Raw genomic sequence first — 16,517 nt, forward strand, 5'->3', positions numbered from 1 at the left:
TGGCAGACCTAGATACCAAGATTGACGAGAAACTGAGACCTGAACCACAAGGAGATCTGGAGAAATTTCAGGTAGGGGATACGGAGGATAAGTTTACATTCATAAATCGAAGCCTCCCCCATAAATTGAAGAAACATCTTATGGAAGCCATTAGGGCAAATAAAGACCTTTTCGCCTGAACTCCCGCCGACATGCCGGGAATAGACCTTGACTTCATGTCGCACCGCTTGGCCATGAAGCCAGAAGCCCAACCGGCCACACAGCGAAGGAGGAAAATATCATGGGAAAGAGCTAACGAGGTAGCCTGGCAGATGGTTAGGGTTGTGTTTGGCAAACGCGTTGGGGAAGGAAGAAGCGCATTTGAGTTTCTTGAAAGTTTTCTTTTTATGTTTGGTGTAACACCCTACCATACAGAGTCTTATGCTTAAGTCATAATTCAGAGATGGCAAGGTATTACGACCTCTAAAATAAAAATTTAGTACGTATAGTAGTATGAATGATTGATTATAACTAGGAGCCTTTGTAGAAAAAGGGGTAAACAAAAACCGCAACCTTAAAGCGCAACACTCCGATCGATAACGTAACGAACAAGGATAACCAACGCGAGATTATATATATACAAAGGAGTGTCAAAAACAGGAATATCAAGACTCAAGATCCGGCTGCGAAGATAACCGGTCCGAGCATAGCAATATATACATATGATAAAAATAAGGAAAACCCCAAAGGAAACCCAAAGGGACACAAATACATAAAACCTATTCTCCAAAATCTCCCATAAGAGGAGTCATCACAGTTTGTATTATTTAATGGAGATAAAAGTATCTAAGCAAAACATATAAACCAAAACATAGCCCCGAGAACAAAGGATCTTCGCAAATCTAGAAGTCTCCAGTATGCCCCAGCGGGAAACCTCACGTCCTGCATCTGAAAACCACAAAATCCGCATGGGTGAGAACCAGAGGTCCCCAGCATGGTAACAGCTTCCACATATATAATACATAATAATGGAGGAAAGCCGAAGGCAATCCTAGAACTTCCTCCAAATAATATCGAAGCTTATAAACAAACTAAACCATAAAGGGCATCTGACTAAAGATACTTCAGTCTAACTAATACTTCCCTTTCCAATTCCTTCAGACCTCCCAACCACCAGCAGGAGTATAATATAGCAAACACAGTTATATCAAGCAAGAAATATACAATTAGGAACAAGTAAGGCATTTAGACAATTAGCAAGTAATATGCAGTCAAATAGGCAATCTCAAACAATTCATATAGTATGCATATGATGAATGCCTGTCCCTAGTGGCTGATGATATCATCTGTCGGTTATAGAGCCAACCCGACAAGTCCTGGTAGCTAACCCTTGGACTGTCCCTCTGTCACGCATCCCCAACTCGAGTTATACTCGTCATAAACTTGATCATAATCATGATCTATATCCATCACCTTCACTGGTGAATATTTACGGGGGCGAGCTCATCCGGGTCTTTCACAGTGCCCGGCCACACTTATGACATAGGGTCAAAAGAGTATCAAGTCTCAACCTGGAGCACGTGGTGGCTAGCCACTGCTACTACCCAGGGAAACTCGTATCTCCGATAGTGGAAGTGCAAATCACAATTATCAATAATTCAGCATAAACATGCATGAATTCTCATCCATGGATCAACATCCATATCAGCCATTCCGGCTCACGGTTAAATCCATAACCAGCCAATATTCATAGCATACACAGCTATTCTGGCTCACGGTTCAATCCAGAACCAGCCAATATATAAACAATTACGGCCCTTCGGCCAATGGCATAACCAGCACTTCCACCACCATCCTCCGCATCTCACATAATCATGCTTGATCCTCAATGATCATTCATTTTTCCCTTGCTTCACTCGCAAGTTACCTCATTCCCTAGCCCCTTTTTAATAGCTAGGCATGTCATATTGATTTAAGATATGAGTGGTGAGATCGGAGGCTTAGAAGTATGAAATTTGGCTTTTAAAACTCAAAAATCAACTTTGGGATGAAAACAGGTCCACGCGTACGCGCACTCCACGCGCACGCGTGGATGACCTCAAAAACTTCATCGACGCGCAAGCGTCATGCACGCTAACGCGTGGATTAAAAATTTGCCAATCGACGCGTAAGCGTCAACCACGCGTACGCGTGGGTGTTCTCGTGCCCCAGGCACAACACTAGCACATTTCTGGCATAACTCTCTGGAAAATGGCTGGGCATTGGGTGCAGCACCATCGGCGCGCCCGCGCACATCACGCTCACGCGTGGATGGCATTTTCGGGAAGAACGGCGCCCACGCGCCAAGTGCGCCCACGCGCAAGGGGTCATTCTGCTAAAAATTTTCTAAGTTAAAAGCTGCAGAATTCACCAATTTAAACTCCAATCTTCCAACGGACATAACTTTCTCATTTTAAATCGTTTTTCACCCGTTCTTCGAACGGCATGGACACCCCGGATCCAATTTCATTTCTAAATAGATTTGGCACAAAACAGAGATCCGTAGTCCAAGTTATGTCCCACCAAAGTATGCCCAAAAACCATATTTTTCATAAAAACCACAAAGTGCCATTTTTTAAAACAAACCATTTCCAACTCTTTTCAAAATCAATCAAAACATGTCATTTCATCCCTTTTCTTTGAAATCAATCTAAATATATCAAATTCCACATCAAGCCTCCTCAACTCACACATTGACACACTACCACAATTTACAAAATCACTATCTCATCATTTTAACCCACTTCACCCAAGTGGCTCAAACTCAAACATATTGACATATCATATACTATCTCTCATGCCAATTCTCAACAACACCAATTCCAATAAATCATTATTGTACACAATCAACATCATACTCACCATCAACATGGTTCAACCCACAATTCAACCATAACCAATCATCAAGCATATATCACAACATGCATATTTCTCATACATCATACCACCAAGGCATCAATAATCATTATCACATATATGACCACATCATATATCTCAATCATTCAACAACATCAACCATTCAAAGTCTATCTTAGGGCCTCTAGCCTAAGTATTTCCTACCACATTACATATTAGATACGGGAAACTGAAACCATACCTTAGCCGATTTTCCCAAGCTCCACCGGAGCACTTCCAAATCACTTATCTACAAGCTCTCAAGGCCTCAACACCTCCAAGAACAGATTTTTCACCACCAAACCCTTTCCAAACTTTTCAAAATCACCAATCAAGCTCCAATATTCACATATACACAACCTAAGCCACAATCATCATACCCATACACAACATCTCAAAACCCAAACATCATAAAACAACAAAATACACTAGGGTTGAGAATCTTACCACACCCAAGGTCCAAGGAGACAAGATTAACCTTCTCCTTCAAGAGAGTTGGGTCCTATAACATCAAAGAACCCAAAATCTCAACATTTCACCCATGAAAATCGAAAATAAGGGCTGAAATTTCGAACAGCAACACGTGGCTTACCTCAAGATTGATTGTATAGGTTTTGTAGAGCTCTCCGCGGTAAACGCGTGGCCGCAAATCGAGCAACAATCGGAGCTCTAGATCAAAAGTTATGGTGGTTTGAAGATCAACCAAGGGAGAGAACTTGAGAGAGTGTTCTTCCTCCCTTTCTCTCTAATTTCAGCTTGTGTGTGTAACAAATGAGGAGAGAGTGCTGAAAACTAGGGTTTTGGTTAAGTTATGTTGGGCCAAGGGCCCACTTTGGGTCCAATTAGCCCGGTTTGGCCCGTTCGGTCCAATCTTGGTCCGAATTCTATGAAATTGGTACCAAAATTCTCGTCTCAATCTCCTCTATCACATTTAGCCATAAAAATCACATTTTAGGCTTTCCAGAATAAATTCTCATTTATGGGTTAATTAGCCGTTAATTAACCGGGTTTTACATTTGGCAACTTTTATCCCTTTGAACGCAGAAATGATTTTACCTCTGAACGCACGTTCAAGTGAAGCTAAAATTTGTAGTTTTTGCATTCACGTCCGTTGGAAAATTAGGTAAGAAATTTATTTCTTTTTTACCAACTCTAACCTTCATTTTCTTCTATAAAAAAGATACCAATAACTATTACTTTTACAGTAATTTTTTGTAATTCTTCCTAGTTCTTCATAGTTCTTTGTTCAAATTTTTTCATTAAAATTGTTCAGATTTGTTTCAATCACTAACAAAGTAAATATTTTAATTTTTTATTATTTTTAGGACTCTCTTTCATATTTTAATTTTTATGTTTTTTATTGTATTTTTTTATTTATATGATAAACATCTTTATATTATTTATGTAGTGTTCTAATTTCTCATATTATGTTTTTATGAGTTTTTTTATCATTTACTATACTATTCTTTATATGTATATTTTTTATAAATTCTTTTTTTATTTTTATTTGGCTTTGTTCATATTATTTTTTATTTATTTTATTGTATTCTTTTATTCTTATAACAAATGTTATTGACTATTTTTTATTTTTTCTAGTGATATGATTTTTCAAATATTTTATTAATTTTATGATATTTTTATTATTTTTTGTTTATATGAATCTTTTTTTCTATCCTTTACTACATTATATTTATGTTATGTATAAAATTTTTTATTTGATTTTATTTATATGAATTTTGTTTACCTTTTATTGTATTTTTTTTGTTCATATGATATATGTTGTTGGTTTTATGAAATTTTTATTATTTCTTATCTGTATGATTTTTTTGTATTCTTTGATGTACTTTTTTTTGTTTTGTATTAATTTTTTAATTTTTATTCTGACTTTGTAAAATTTGTAATTGTAATTATTATATAGCACGTTTATTATCAAAATTTTGTATAATATAAATTATGATCCTATAAAAAAAGATCAAATAGATAAAAAAAACTAATTATAAGTAACAATAGAGTCATAAATAATGAAAATTTATAATTCAAAATAATACTAAATTAAAGAGTACTGACAGAACTAGAAAATTATAGAATATTTTCTTTTTATTTGACATTATAAAATTTATAGTACTCTTTCATATTTTTAATTTTTATTGTATTTATTTTATTTATATGATAAATATTTTTTATATTATTTTTGCTAGTGTTCTGATTTTGCATGTATATAAAAAAATATTTAAATTGATGTCTCTTTTAATAATTTTTCATCTGAAAGTAATTTTGAGTCGTATAATCCAAACAACATTTATTTTACTATAATTCATTTTGATTTAAAAATTATCAAACATAAATCATGTTAACACAAACTTACTTTTCGTCAAAATCAATTTTGTACAAACGCAAACTGTAATCCAAACACACACTAGCTTGTTGGAAGACGGCTTCATCAGGGAACTTGACTATTCCACATGGCTCTTAAATATGGTGCTTGTGAAAAAGACGAATGAAAAATGGAAGATATGTGTCGATTACTCAAATCTCAACCAGGCATGTCCCAAGGACCCATTCCCTTTTCCCAATCCATCACCCTGACAAAGATAAAACGGCGTTTACAACACCAGCAGGGACCTACTGTTATAAGGTCATGCCATTTGGGCGGAAGAACGTGGGGACGACGTACCAAAGATTAATGAACAAAGTCTTCAATTACCATATCGGTAAGTCAGTAGAGGTTTACGTGGACGACATACCGGTAAAGACGGCCGAACCGAATAGCTTAGTATCCAACCTGAGCATCATCTTCGACACAATTTGAAAGCACAATGAGGTTGAACCCCCTAAAGTTCGCGTTTGCCATAGAGGCGGGAAAATTTCTTGGATTCATGATCACAGAAAAAGGAGTAGAGACCAATTCGAACAAGTGCGAAGCCGTTCTCTGCATGACAAGTCCTAGTCGTATGAAGGATGTGCAAAGGCTAGCAGGGAGACTAACGGCCTTGTCACATTTTCTCGGTGCATCGGCAGCAAAAGCGCTACCCTTCTTCAACCTAATGAAGAAGGGAACGACTTTCGAATGGACCTCAACATGCAAAGAAGCTTTCAATCATTTCAAGAGGATCTTGTTGGAACCTCTAATTCTCGGTAAACCAAAAGAAGTGGAGATTTTGTACCTGTACATAGCGGTCACAGAAGAAGCTATGGCGGCCACCCTGGTTCGAGAAAAGGACAAGCTGCAACAGCCTGTGTACTTCATAAGTAAGATGCTCCAAAGAGTGGAGCTGAGATACACTAGGCTAGAGAAATTAGTCTACGCCTTGTTATTCTCCTCTCGGAGGTTAAGGCAATACTTTCAAGGACACTCAATCACACTGAGAACCGACTAGGTGATTTGAAAAATTTTATAGAAACCTGACTTGGCAGGGGGAATGATGACTTGGGCAATAGAACTATCTTAGTATGACATCCAGTATGAATCCCGGCACGCAATTGAAGCACAAGCGATGGTTGATTTCTTGGTTGAAGTGACTGGAGATGTTCCCGAGGGCTCGAACACACGGTGGAAACCCCATATTGACGGAGCTTCCAACCAAGCGTTCGGAGGGGTCGAGATAATTTTAGAACACTCAGAAGGAATAACTTAAGAGTAACCTATCAAGTTTGAATTCTCGGTTTCAAACAACCAAGCAGAGTACGAAACTGTGTAGGTGGCTTAATCTTAGCCAAAGAGGTCGAAGTAACAAAACTTGAAGTCAACAATGACTCCCAGGTCGTGACCTCACAGGTGAACGAAACATACCAGGCTTGGGACCATTACTGCAAAAATATTTAGAAAAAACTAAATAGTTCTGCACTGTTCTGGCCAACTAAATATGGGCCGGAGGTCCACTTTACAGGCTATCGACCCGACAGGTCCTCGACCCGTATGCGCAAAAGTGACCTACGTGTCACTCTACCCCTTGTGAAAGACTTGGATAGCTAGCAGAAGCTTTTAGGTGGACGGGCCCAAGTCAGAGGGCCTACCTGGGTACAAGGTATAAATGGGGGGACTTACCCCTCCCCAAGGTACGTCATCTTTTACCTTAATTAGCCGCCTCATCGTACGGACACTTACTTTGGCATCAGAGTGTCTTCGCAGGAGGTCCAACCCGCCGACCCACCGACGCTCGTGGCGGCAGTCTTCGTTGCAAAGCTCACGATCAGGTCCAGATACCTTCCTCTCTCTAGTTGCTCTCGACCTAATACCCAGCCGACCTTCATCCTAATGAGCAACCGAATATTGGTGCCATCTGTGGGGACCTGGCATGGGGCTAATCCCTCGTACGGAGGAAGTACGAGAGGAGAGCGGAGCTACCAGGCATCCAGGGGACTGCCTAAGGAGTAGAGTGAGCCCGGAAACCTCCCAGGAGCGTCGAAGGTCCCCATCTCACTAAGGTGACTCCCACACCCGATCTCCGGAAAAGCGCCCGTTTGGTAGTAACGGCGGCAACAACTCTCAAATCATGTAAGAACTCAGACACAGAGTGCAAAACTTGGAAAGGGAGCTGGCAGCAAGGGACCGTTTCCATCCCGAGCATAGCCAAGACTCTTGTCCAAGCCTTTCACGAACCCGATCTCCATCAAGAAGATCGGAAGATCGTCAAGAAAGCACTAAGAAAGACGACGGGCATGACCAAACTTACACTCACTCCCTCACCTACACCCACGGCAGGTCGGAAGCTAGTAGGGAGCAAAGGAAAGATCAAGGGGAGAAACGGCGAGATCTTACTATAACGGGGACCACTCATTTCCACCCATCCATCCTCAAGGTCCGACTACCGAAGAACTTCGACAAGCCAACAGACACGAGGAACATGGGCTTATACACTTAAAACGATAAATTTAATTGGCAGATGCGCTCCCGAACTCCCAGAATGAATACATCGTAGTTCGCCTCCTCTGAACCACCCCCGCACAATGCCCCCGAATTTCGAAATTCTTGTAGATCTTCTTATGTTATCATGAAGGATGTGCGCATCACGTCGGAAGTAACCCAAGCGTAATGGTTTATAGGGTTTTGCGCCATACCTACAGTGGGACACCACTTAAGTCAAAACGAGAAGTCAGAAACTCGAAAAAAGTCAAAACTGAACTACGTTTTACTATATCACTATCCTATGCTATTCCACACAATTTCAGGCCTAAATCCAGGAAGAAAACACCTATGGTACCCCTTAAGAGCTAGCTAATAATGGCAAGTTCAATTCAAGCAAGTAGTAACCAAACGCAACAAATAGCAACAAAAGAAGCATTAAAATGAACAAAATAAGCACAAATATCACTGATGGAGTGGGGACAGATACAATGAAACACACAAGCAGAAGGTGAAGTGATGCTTGAAAAGTAGCAGTTATAGGAGAAAATGAAAAAGGAGAATGAAAAGTGAGAGAGATATGAGAAAGATATGAATGTTGGAATGGTAACCATCGAAAGGAGAGCACAAAAAAACAAGGGCAAAATGGATTTTTTCCTCTGCTTTCAAATAAGTCATAAAAGGCGTTTAATGCCCCAGACACGGAAACTGAAATGACGCCCCAAACAACAGTTGAAGGCAACCCACGCACACTCAAGATGTGTCCCACAGGCAGGGTCACAAACAGCGGGAGACTGTCATGTGAGAAGAACCGAGTAAGACAAACACGTCAATCGCGATTCTCGCGGCTTGCCACGTTGAACACGTCAATCGCGAAACCCCAGTACATCCCAAAGTACGTCATCTTTTACCCTAATTAGCCGCCTCATCGTACGGACACTTACTTTGGCATCGGAATGTCTTTGCAGGTGGCCCCACTCGCCGACCCACCTACGCTCGTGGCGGTGCTCCTTGTTGCAAAGCTCACGATCAGGTCCAAATACCTTCTTCTCTCTAGTTGCTCTCGACCCAACACCTAGCCAACCTTCATCCTTATGAGCAACCGAACATATGGTAATAATAAAAACTTTTCATTAAGAGTAGAAACAACAAAAGAATGATATTATCAAATTGGCAATATCCACTTCCTAGAAGATAAAACCAAAAATATCTTGCTAATTTGACTGTAATTCCAAATAATGTTATGGAGATTTAGCAGGTCATACCATTCCCATCACATTTCTTGATGTTTCATTTTCCATAACATATAACTAAATCTAAAGGAACTAGAACTTAAGCCACCTAAACCTTGGATGAACATTTGTTATAAAGAACCACCTATTAAGTTACATACTATATAAATTACAAGACATCTTAAAACAATTTTTCAGTAAACTTGATAATTACAATTACGAGAGAAAATGTGATCGGATAATTAGAAATGACAATGAGCTCATGCACAAAGTAAGATTCAACAGACTCATGTCACCATCATATGGTCGAAGCCGCCTCCGGCTTGCAGAGTGGGCACCCGACTCACACCAACATTCTGAAGCAATTGTTGCAGCCACCTCCTGGTTGTAAGGTCCTCCTGAGCACATAACCCACACCACACATAATATAAGCAAACTAAAAGTAAGACTATCTGTCTAAATCTATCAACGTCAATGAGAAGTCTAGCTTTGAAATTGAAAGATATTGAAAAGGGTGAAATGATCTCTCTCTCCGGCCAGTAATTTCTTTAATCTGGGCATCTAGCCAATGTCATTTTGTAACTTAAATGATTACTTACACGAAGGCAGTTGCTGAAAGTAGCATCTCTTAACATGTCTGGAAGACAACTTCTTAATGCATCACAAGCCCTGTTTAGACAAACAAGAGTTTTTGATCAGTCAAAAATAAGAAAGAGCAAATTGAAATTGGCAAAAGGCTGGGAATGGTTGAGGTCAAAAGCACGGAATTGCAATTACAAGCTACAACCAACCTTGGATTATCTGATAGGCGAAGATAGCATCGGATGATATGCTTCAACAAACGAGATGAGGGCTGCTCAGCAAGAGCTGCCACCATGTTTCCCAAAACTCGACCTACTGCAAAAAAACGCTCTGCTGTAGTGCAAATATAATCCAAGCCCACGTCGTCCAATAGGATTTTCTGAACAATGAAAGTTGCAACCTGTCACCGCAAAGCTTACATTAGATTGCCATACTAGATTTACATGTGTCAAACATAATATTAGTACATAACAAGATCATAGCAATGACAAGCACACAGCACAGATCCCATGCACACAATGAATAACTAAACATGCCAAGAAAATTTCAAACATGAATATTTAAAAGTTTAAACCAAGATTAACTTCTCAAAGGCAGAAAAAAAAAAAACTAAACGAACATTTAAGATTTTAGAATCAATATCTCTTAAGTTGGGGTCCTCGTACTTTCAATTTCTTACGTCATCATGTTGACCAAGTTATGTAGGCATGAGTGACTAAATTACATTTATGATATATCCATTAGTGAAAGCCAATAACTTAACTGTTTTTGATAGTTCACTGCCCATTTCCATGGTGCGCAGGCACAATGGAATTATCTCAGTTGAAAGAAGGAAACTTATGACTTCCGTATCATCAACCTGGTGAAAAAAATTCAGTCGGGGGACAATTACTAGATATCAAAAAACAAAGATATAGATGATATATCAATACACCAAGGTAAAAGAAAATAATTATCAATAATAGCATAATAGATGGGAATTTCAATTTGATCCTTGACAAGAGTAATTAGATGCTCCAGGCAAGTTAGATCCAGAAGTCCCTGCTCAATTACACAGCTTTTGTGTTTAAGGACCTTCTTGTGACAACGGAGGATTCTTAGAGCTTTTTTTTTTTTTTTCATTTTATCATGACGGTATACCAATTACTTTTTTCCAGCAAGAATGCTACTAATATAAAATGTATTTTCTGCATTTAATATCACAGAATCAGCAATAGACAAGTACCTTCACCAAAGCACCAATGACGCCAAGACTGGTGAGTCTCAAGTACTCAAATGGTCTTGATTTGCTTGTTGTATTAAGGAAGGGATACAGATATAGAGGTATATGAGCTGTAGAAGAGAAAGTTATGCTCCACAAATTTGGAACTACAATATCAAACTTTATATAATAGGGATTAACAAAAACTATGGGCCTATTTGGTTTACATTTTCATTTGAAAACAGAAACAGAAAACAGAAAATGAAAATGCAAACCAAGCAAGCACTTATTTCCAAATTGTGCAAGAAAGAAACTCTGTTTTGACGCAGACTGAGACAAGGTTGTGACAGTTGCATTTAAAATTTGTTGACAAGATTAATTTCTTCCATAGAAACAAATGTTGGAGAGAAGACTTTTTATTAAATCATCATACATCCCTCATTTATACTAACATAAAATTGAACAAAAAACGGGGAGGAAAAATATAATTCATGGCCCATAAACTATCCTCTAGAACAGCATGTCAACCATCAAACATCATCTTCATTATATATATATTAAAAAATTCAGACAGAGACATTTAAGTATGCGAAAGATAGAATATTGGACCTGTTTAAAAATATAGTTATCATAAAGACAGACCAACATGAAGGCTATACACCTACAATGCTGATGTTTATCCCCATCAGCTTGGCTTGGCTTGTGTTGTGTCTATATCATGCTCATGGTGATCCTAAAGATTTCACATCACTCATTTTACTTCACATTACCATGCATTAACCAAATCTAAGAAGCTTATAGCATCCTTGAGAGCATTCCAGCAAATAGAAAATGCTTATTTAAAATCATGCTATTTCTATCACTACCAGAACATATAAAATAAATATAACAAAGAAATTAGTCCGAGAACAAAGATGATAAGTACAAGAAGGTTTCAATGTCCTTCAAATGAATGATAAAGTGAGATTACCATTGAGGAACAACATCCTTGTATCAGGGTGTGAGGCTACGCACTGCATGAAAAACATGAGAAACCTAAAACTTATTTTTGTATTCAAAATGAAAAACAAATAAATAAATAAATAAGAAAGAGAAAATTTCATGTTAGTCTATGGCTCATTTGTTTCTTACTCTGTCCTATTTTTCGAAAGCAAATATGTGCTCACCAGTACAGCCTACACGGAGATCAGAACATGAAAAACAAGGACATGGAAATTATCCTTCCTTGCTCAGTTGCTCACGAGTTATTCCTATCTTTTTACCACATTGACATTAGTTAACAAATCAGCATAAACCCACAAACCAGACTCTCAAAAACATTGAAATCCAAAAGCCAGATCCCCAAAATCCAAACCTCCAACATCAAATCCGTAAACACCAATCCCCAAACCCCTAAATTGTAGACCTAAACCTGAAATCCAAAATATTGATATCCAAGTTCCCATACCTGAAGTCCAAACCATAAAAATTTCTGTGTGTGTGTGTGTTAATCCTATACACCCCTCTTAACATTTTCATCGGAGTGAATTACGCTGACCTTCCTTTGATTTGTCAGGGAAACACTATTCATCCCTCTTAGGAGTGATGTTTATAGTGGAGGTCATGGTCAAATTTTATATAATACTAAGGTACCAAGTGTCTTATAACTGAATCTCAAGGTAGTCTGTGTAGTTCAACCCCTTTCATTATGTATTAAAAAACAATGTAAAGTCAAAATTGCATAGTTAATGATACAATCACATAATGAAGTTGTTCCTTGATAGATGAAATGAACGTTATGGTGAAAGTATGAAACTCAGAACCCAAGATGTAAAACTTGATAGGATAAGCTAATCTGACCTGAAGAAGAGCAAGTGCATTGCACACACGATTAGATTGTGCTGGAGTAAGATTTGGTGGAGAAAGAACAGGGTATATTGAAACTATTTCCTGAAAGAAATAAAATATAAAATATAAGTTAGCAACAATTAATATTGACCCTGCTACTGGAAAGAAAACAAAAATTCCAACGCAAGAAAGGTGTATATGATACAGGTTTGTTTGTTTGATATATATAAAAAAATACCAAAATAAAAAAATTAAATTAAATTAATGAGGATACACTAATAGTGAAATGTACAAAGATGAGAATATAGCAATATAAATTAAATGTCAAAAGGAAATAATAAAATTGAAAAAACACTAAATTATCTGACCATCATTTGCTTCTAAGTCACCATCATACTCCATTTAAAAAAACACTAAATTATCTGACCATCATTTGCTTCGAAGTCACCATCATACTCCCTCAATTTCGACAAATATTCAAAATTTCAAATGGAAAGAGTAGGTTCAAGAAATATTAAGGATCGCCTTGTTAAAAGATGTGAAATAGTAGCAAACCAAATGGAGTGAAGGATAATAAAAGTATTTGGACAATAAAGAAACTTATGAGCTCATAAATATAACTCCTCCATGTGAAATAAATGTGCCTTTGAGTAATTGGGTACATTTAACTGTCAATGTATCTTCACAAAATGTGTCCAGATACGTAACTAAGTGACATTTATTTTGAAATGCATGTAGTACAAAGGAAGTAAACATTTGCAAGAATTATTGAAGCATACCTGCAAAAGTGCAGCAATAGTACCAAATGAATTCCATAATAATGGAGCAAGATCTTGAAATAATTCTCTCTTCTAAAAATATTAGGGGGGCAAAAAACGTGATCAGAGACTTGTATGATAGGAGAAGCAATAGCAAATAATGAACATGGAAAACAAACCTAGTCAAACAAAAGCAGTAATCACATAATATGCAATCAGTTTCCATCATGGATAACTTGAATTCAGCATTATGGAAATGCTAGCAGTTTTGGAACTTCGAATGGGAACAGAGGATGTTAGATATGAAAAATAGAACTTGTTAAGGGTAGGCTTGAAGGTATGTTATGGTTCACTAGTTAAGTTATTATGATTTATAAATTAACTTTGGTGTTGGTGTTTGCGTGTGTGTATGTGAGTACTATGTTTATATACCTAGCCCTTTATCTAAAAAATACTGCAAACTCGCCAAAATAATAATAAGCTTCAAATTATGGTCTATTGTGTTTTTTGGGTCCAATAACCTCATGGAGTAAAATACTAAAGCCTAGATAAGTCCATTAGCCAATATATGGACCCAGTCCAGCATCCGCATTATGCAAGGTAAGCTAGGATAAAAATTCTCAACTTGAAATTTTCATTTAAAAATCTGAATGTAACTGCAAATTAAGTTGAGGGTTGTTGAGCTTCTTCTAACTTCCAGAACTAGCATCCCTCATCCACGAAACCATAATACTTCTTCTGATATCAAGCCATACAGACAGAACAAAAGTGATTCATCCTATTATTTCTGTCACTTTTTTTCAAGTCTTCAAATCATCGAAAGAAGAGATTTAAAGTTTTGGGATTCGAACAATTAAAATGTTTAGTACATGCATAACATTTAAATTGTATGTGTAGGTGACCAACAAAGTTTAGTTAAGCAAACTTGTTCTCTTGTAATGAAATATATTAATAAAAGCATATTAACAGTGCATTGGTTATTCACACTTTACTGAATTTTTCGCTCTGTTCTATATATGAGACAGCAACTATGTTTCGCATGTCAACTTAACGTCTTAACCTAATTCGCATTCTTTTCTCTCATTTTGTTTTTGTTGCGGCGCTTACTCCATCTAATACCTGTCAGTTAGCATCAGCAGCAATCTTGAGGAGAGGAGCAGGAAACACCCTACTCAACCCTTTAACCAGCAGCCACCTCTATAAAGAAAGCGTGAGAAGAATTAGAAGCCCAAAGACTCAGCCAGTTCAACCCCGAATATCGTACCTAATTCCAATGGGTTAAAAGTTCGACCAGAACAACTAAAGTAGCAGTAAAACACCCTGAATTCCACAACAGTGGCCATTTCCTACAGTTCTCTTCCATTAGCCTCTTTATGAATTTTGGTTATAACATATTGTAATCTCAAGCTCAAGGACTGGAGAGAAAGACATAGGAAGGATTGTATTCGGTACTATGACAGAAAATTCTTTTTGTTTGCGGAACAAATCCAAGAACATCAATGTGCACCAATACAAACAAATTTCGACCAAAAAAAAAAAACAAACAAATGACAGTACTTGAGTACTAATAACACAAATAAATCTCAATCCAAATAAATAAATAATGCTGAAAGCAGAAAGGGAAACAGAGCCTCAACAAACGCTAAACAAAGCCATATAAGACTGCATTTCTTTACCGGCATGAGACACACATATAAAATCATGTTTGGCAGATGATACATGGATAGAGACATTGTGTCAAAGATATTGAATTAGTGTATTTTGTGTCTATCCTCACAGAAAGGACACAAAAACACTAATATTTTTTATTTTTTTTATTATTCTTATTAATTTTTCATAATTACATTTTGTATTATTATATTTTTCTTCTCAAATTTTTTGAATAAGAATAAATTGGACTTTGATAATTTGTTCTAATTTATTACCAAACAAAATATAAAAACATTCATTTTTGTATCTATATCTTTGTATTTTGTTCTCAATGTCTTGTCTTTGTCATGTATTCAGAAACCAAATGCATCTAAGTGTATAACAGCTATCTACATTGTATCTCAAGCCTCCACAATTAACATGGGAAGAAAACCAAATACATTTGGGAGATGGCTAAGTAAACCATGGTTTGATGTTATCTTGAAGAAAGTAGTGGTATTGCTATGGCAAGATAAAGTGTCTGCCGAAGCCTCCATTTTTGAGGATCCAAACTCAAGAGTGGCATGATCTAGTCTATTCTACATTTCTACTCCTTGACTCCTCTACCGTTTAAAACACACACAAAACCTAATCATAACAAGAACTGAAATTAACACACATTCATCGAGAAAATTTTCACTTCAATTACATGGACACTCTATCACTAGAATTGAGAGCAGAAATGAGACAAATTCACGGGAAATTGAGGAGGAAAAGAGAGAGAAAGTGGTTGAGTAGGGGAACCTTGGAGAGTTCGAGTAGAGCGTTTTCACGGAGGTCGGGGTTGCTGAGCTCGAGGACGAGCTGCTCGGCGGAGGCCATCTTGCGATCCTTGTTGCCTCCGGGGGAGCTCTGGGAGGAGCCACCGGGAGAAGGCGGAGGAGCAGCACCGCTGCCGCCAAAGGCTGCGTTCATTGATAATGACGGGGGCAAATTTGTCATTTCAACGTCTACTCTGAGCTAATGCTTCGGGTTTCGGTTTTCCTTTCTATCTGTTCTGTTCCAGTTTTTTTCTTTCTCTGTGTCTTTTGCTCGTTTTATATAGACACGTACCCACGCTGGAAATCCACCAACTCTATAGCTAAGTTTTTTTTTCTTTTATATAATCATTTTTTTTTGTGTCATGGAAAAAACAAAGCAAATACTATCTTATATCCGAACGGATGATTTATTGGAGATCAACACAAGGTTCAGATCAAATAACATGATTAGAGTTACTATTGGCACCATATTTAGCCATCTAATCCGTAACTCTATTTGCTTCTCGAGACACCCACTCAGCGTGAACAAGTCAAGGACGAAATAAAAACTCTTGAATCTTGTGAACCAAATCTATTACTTCAGATGAATACCTACTTGTAAGTTCATGCATGATGGGCAGAATGTCAAAGCAATCCGTTTCACATATAATATCCCTCAAATCGTAATCCCAAGCTAAAACTAGCTCCCTCCAAGCAGCAAATAATTCACAT

The 16,517-nt window shown here is 37.6% G+C and overlaps 1 protein-coding gene across 1 annotated transcript; it reads right to left on the reverse strand.

The window, feature by feature from the left end:
* Positions 1-8,918: 8,918 nt before the first annotated feature.
* On the reverse strand, positions 8,919-16,160 carry LOC112790130 (uncharacterized). Its single transcript, XM_025832380.2, has 9 exons — positions 15,790-16,160; positions 13,378-13,449; positions 12,611-12,700; positions 11,742-11,784; positions 10,796-10,902; positions 10,334-10,429; positions 9,780-9,970; positions 9,588-9,657; positions 8,919-9,386 (listed from the first exon to the last, which is right to left on the reverse strand). The coding sequence occupies exons 1-9, from the start codon at positions 15,985-15,987 to the stop codon at positions 9,276-9,278; spliced, it is 978 nt and encodes a 325-aa protein (XP_025688165.1). The 5' UTR covers positions 15,988-16,160; the 3' UTR covers positions 8,919-9,275.
* Positions 16,161-16,517: the final 357 nt, after the last annotated feature.

This window comes from Arachis hypogaea, chromosome 1, assembly GCF_003086295.3.
Source record: "Arachis hypogaea cultivar Tifrunner chromosome 1, arahy.Tifrunner.gnm2.J5K5, whole genome shotgun sequence".
In the NCBI taxonomy this organism is placed as follows: Eukaryota; Viridiplantae; Streptophyta; class Magnoliopsida; order Fabales; family Fabaceae; genus Arachis; species Arachis hypogaea.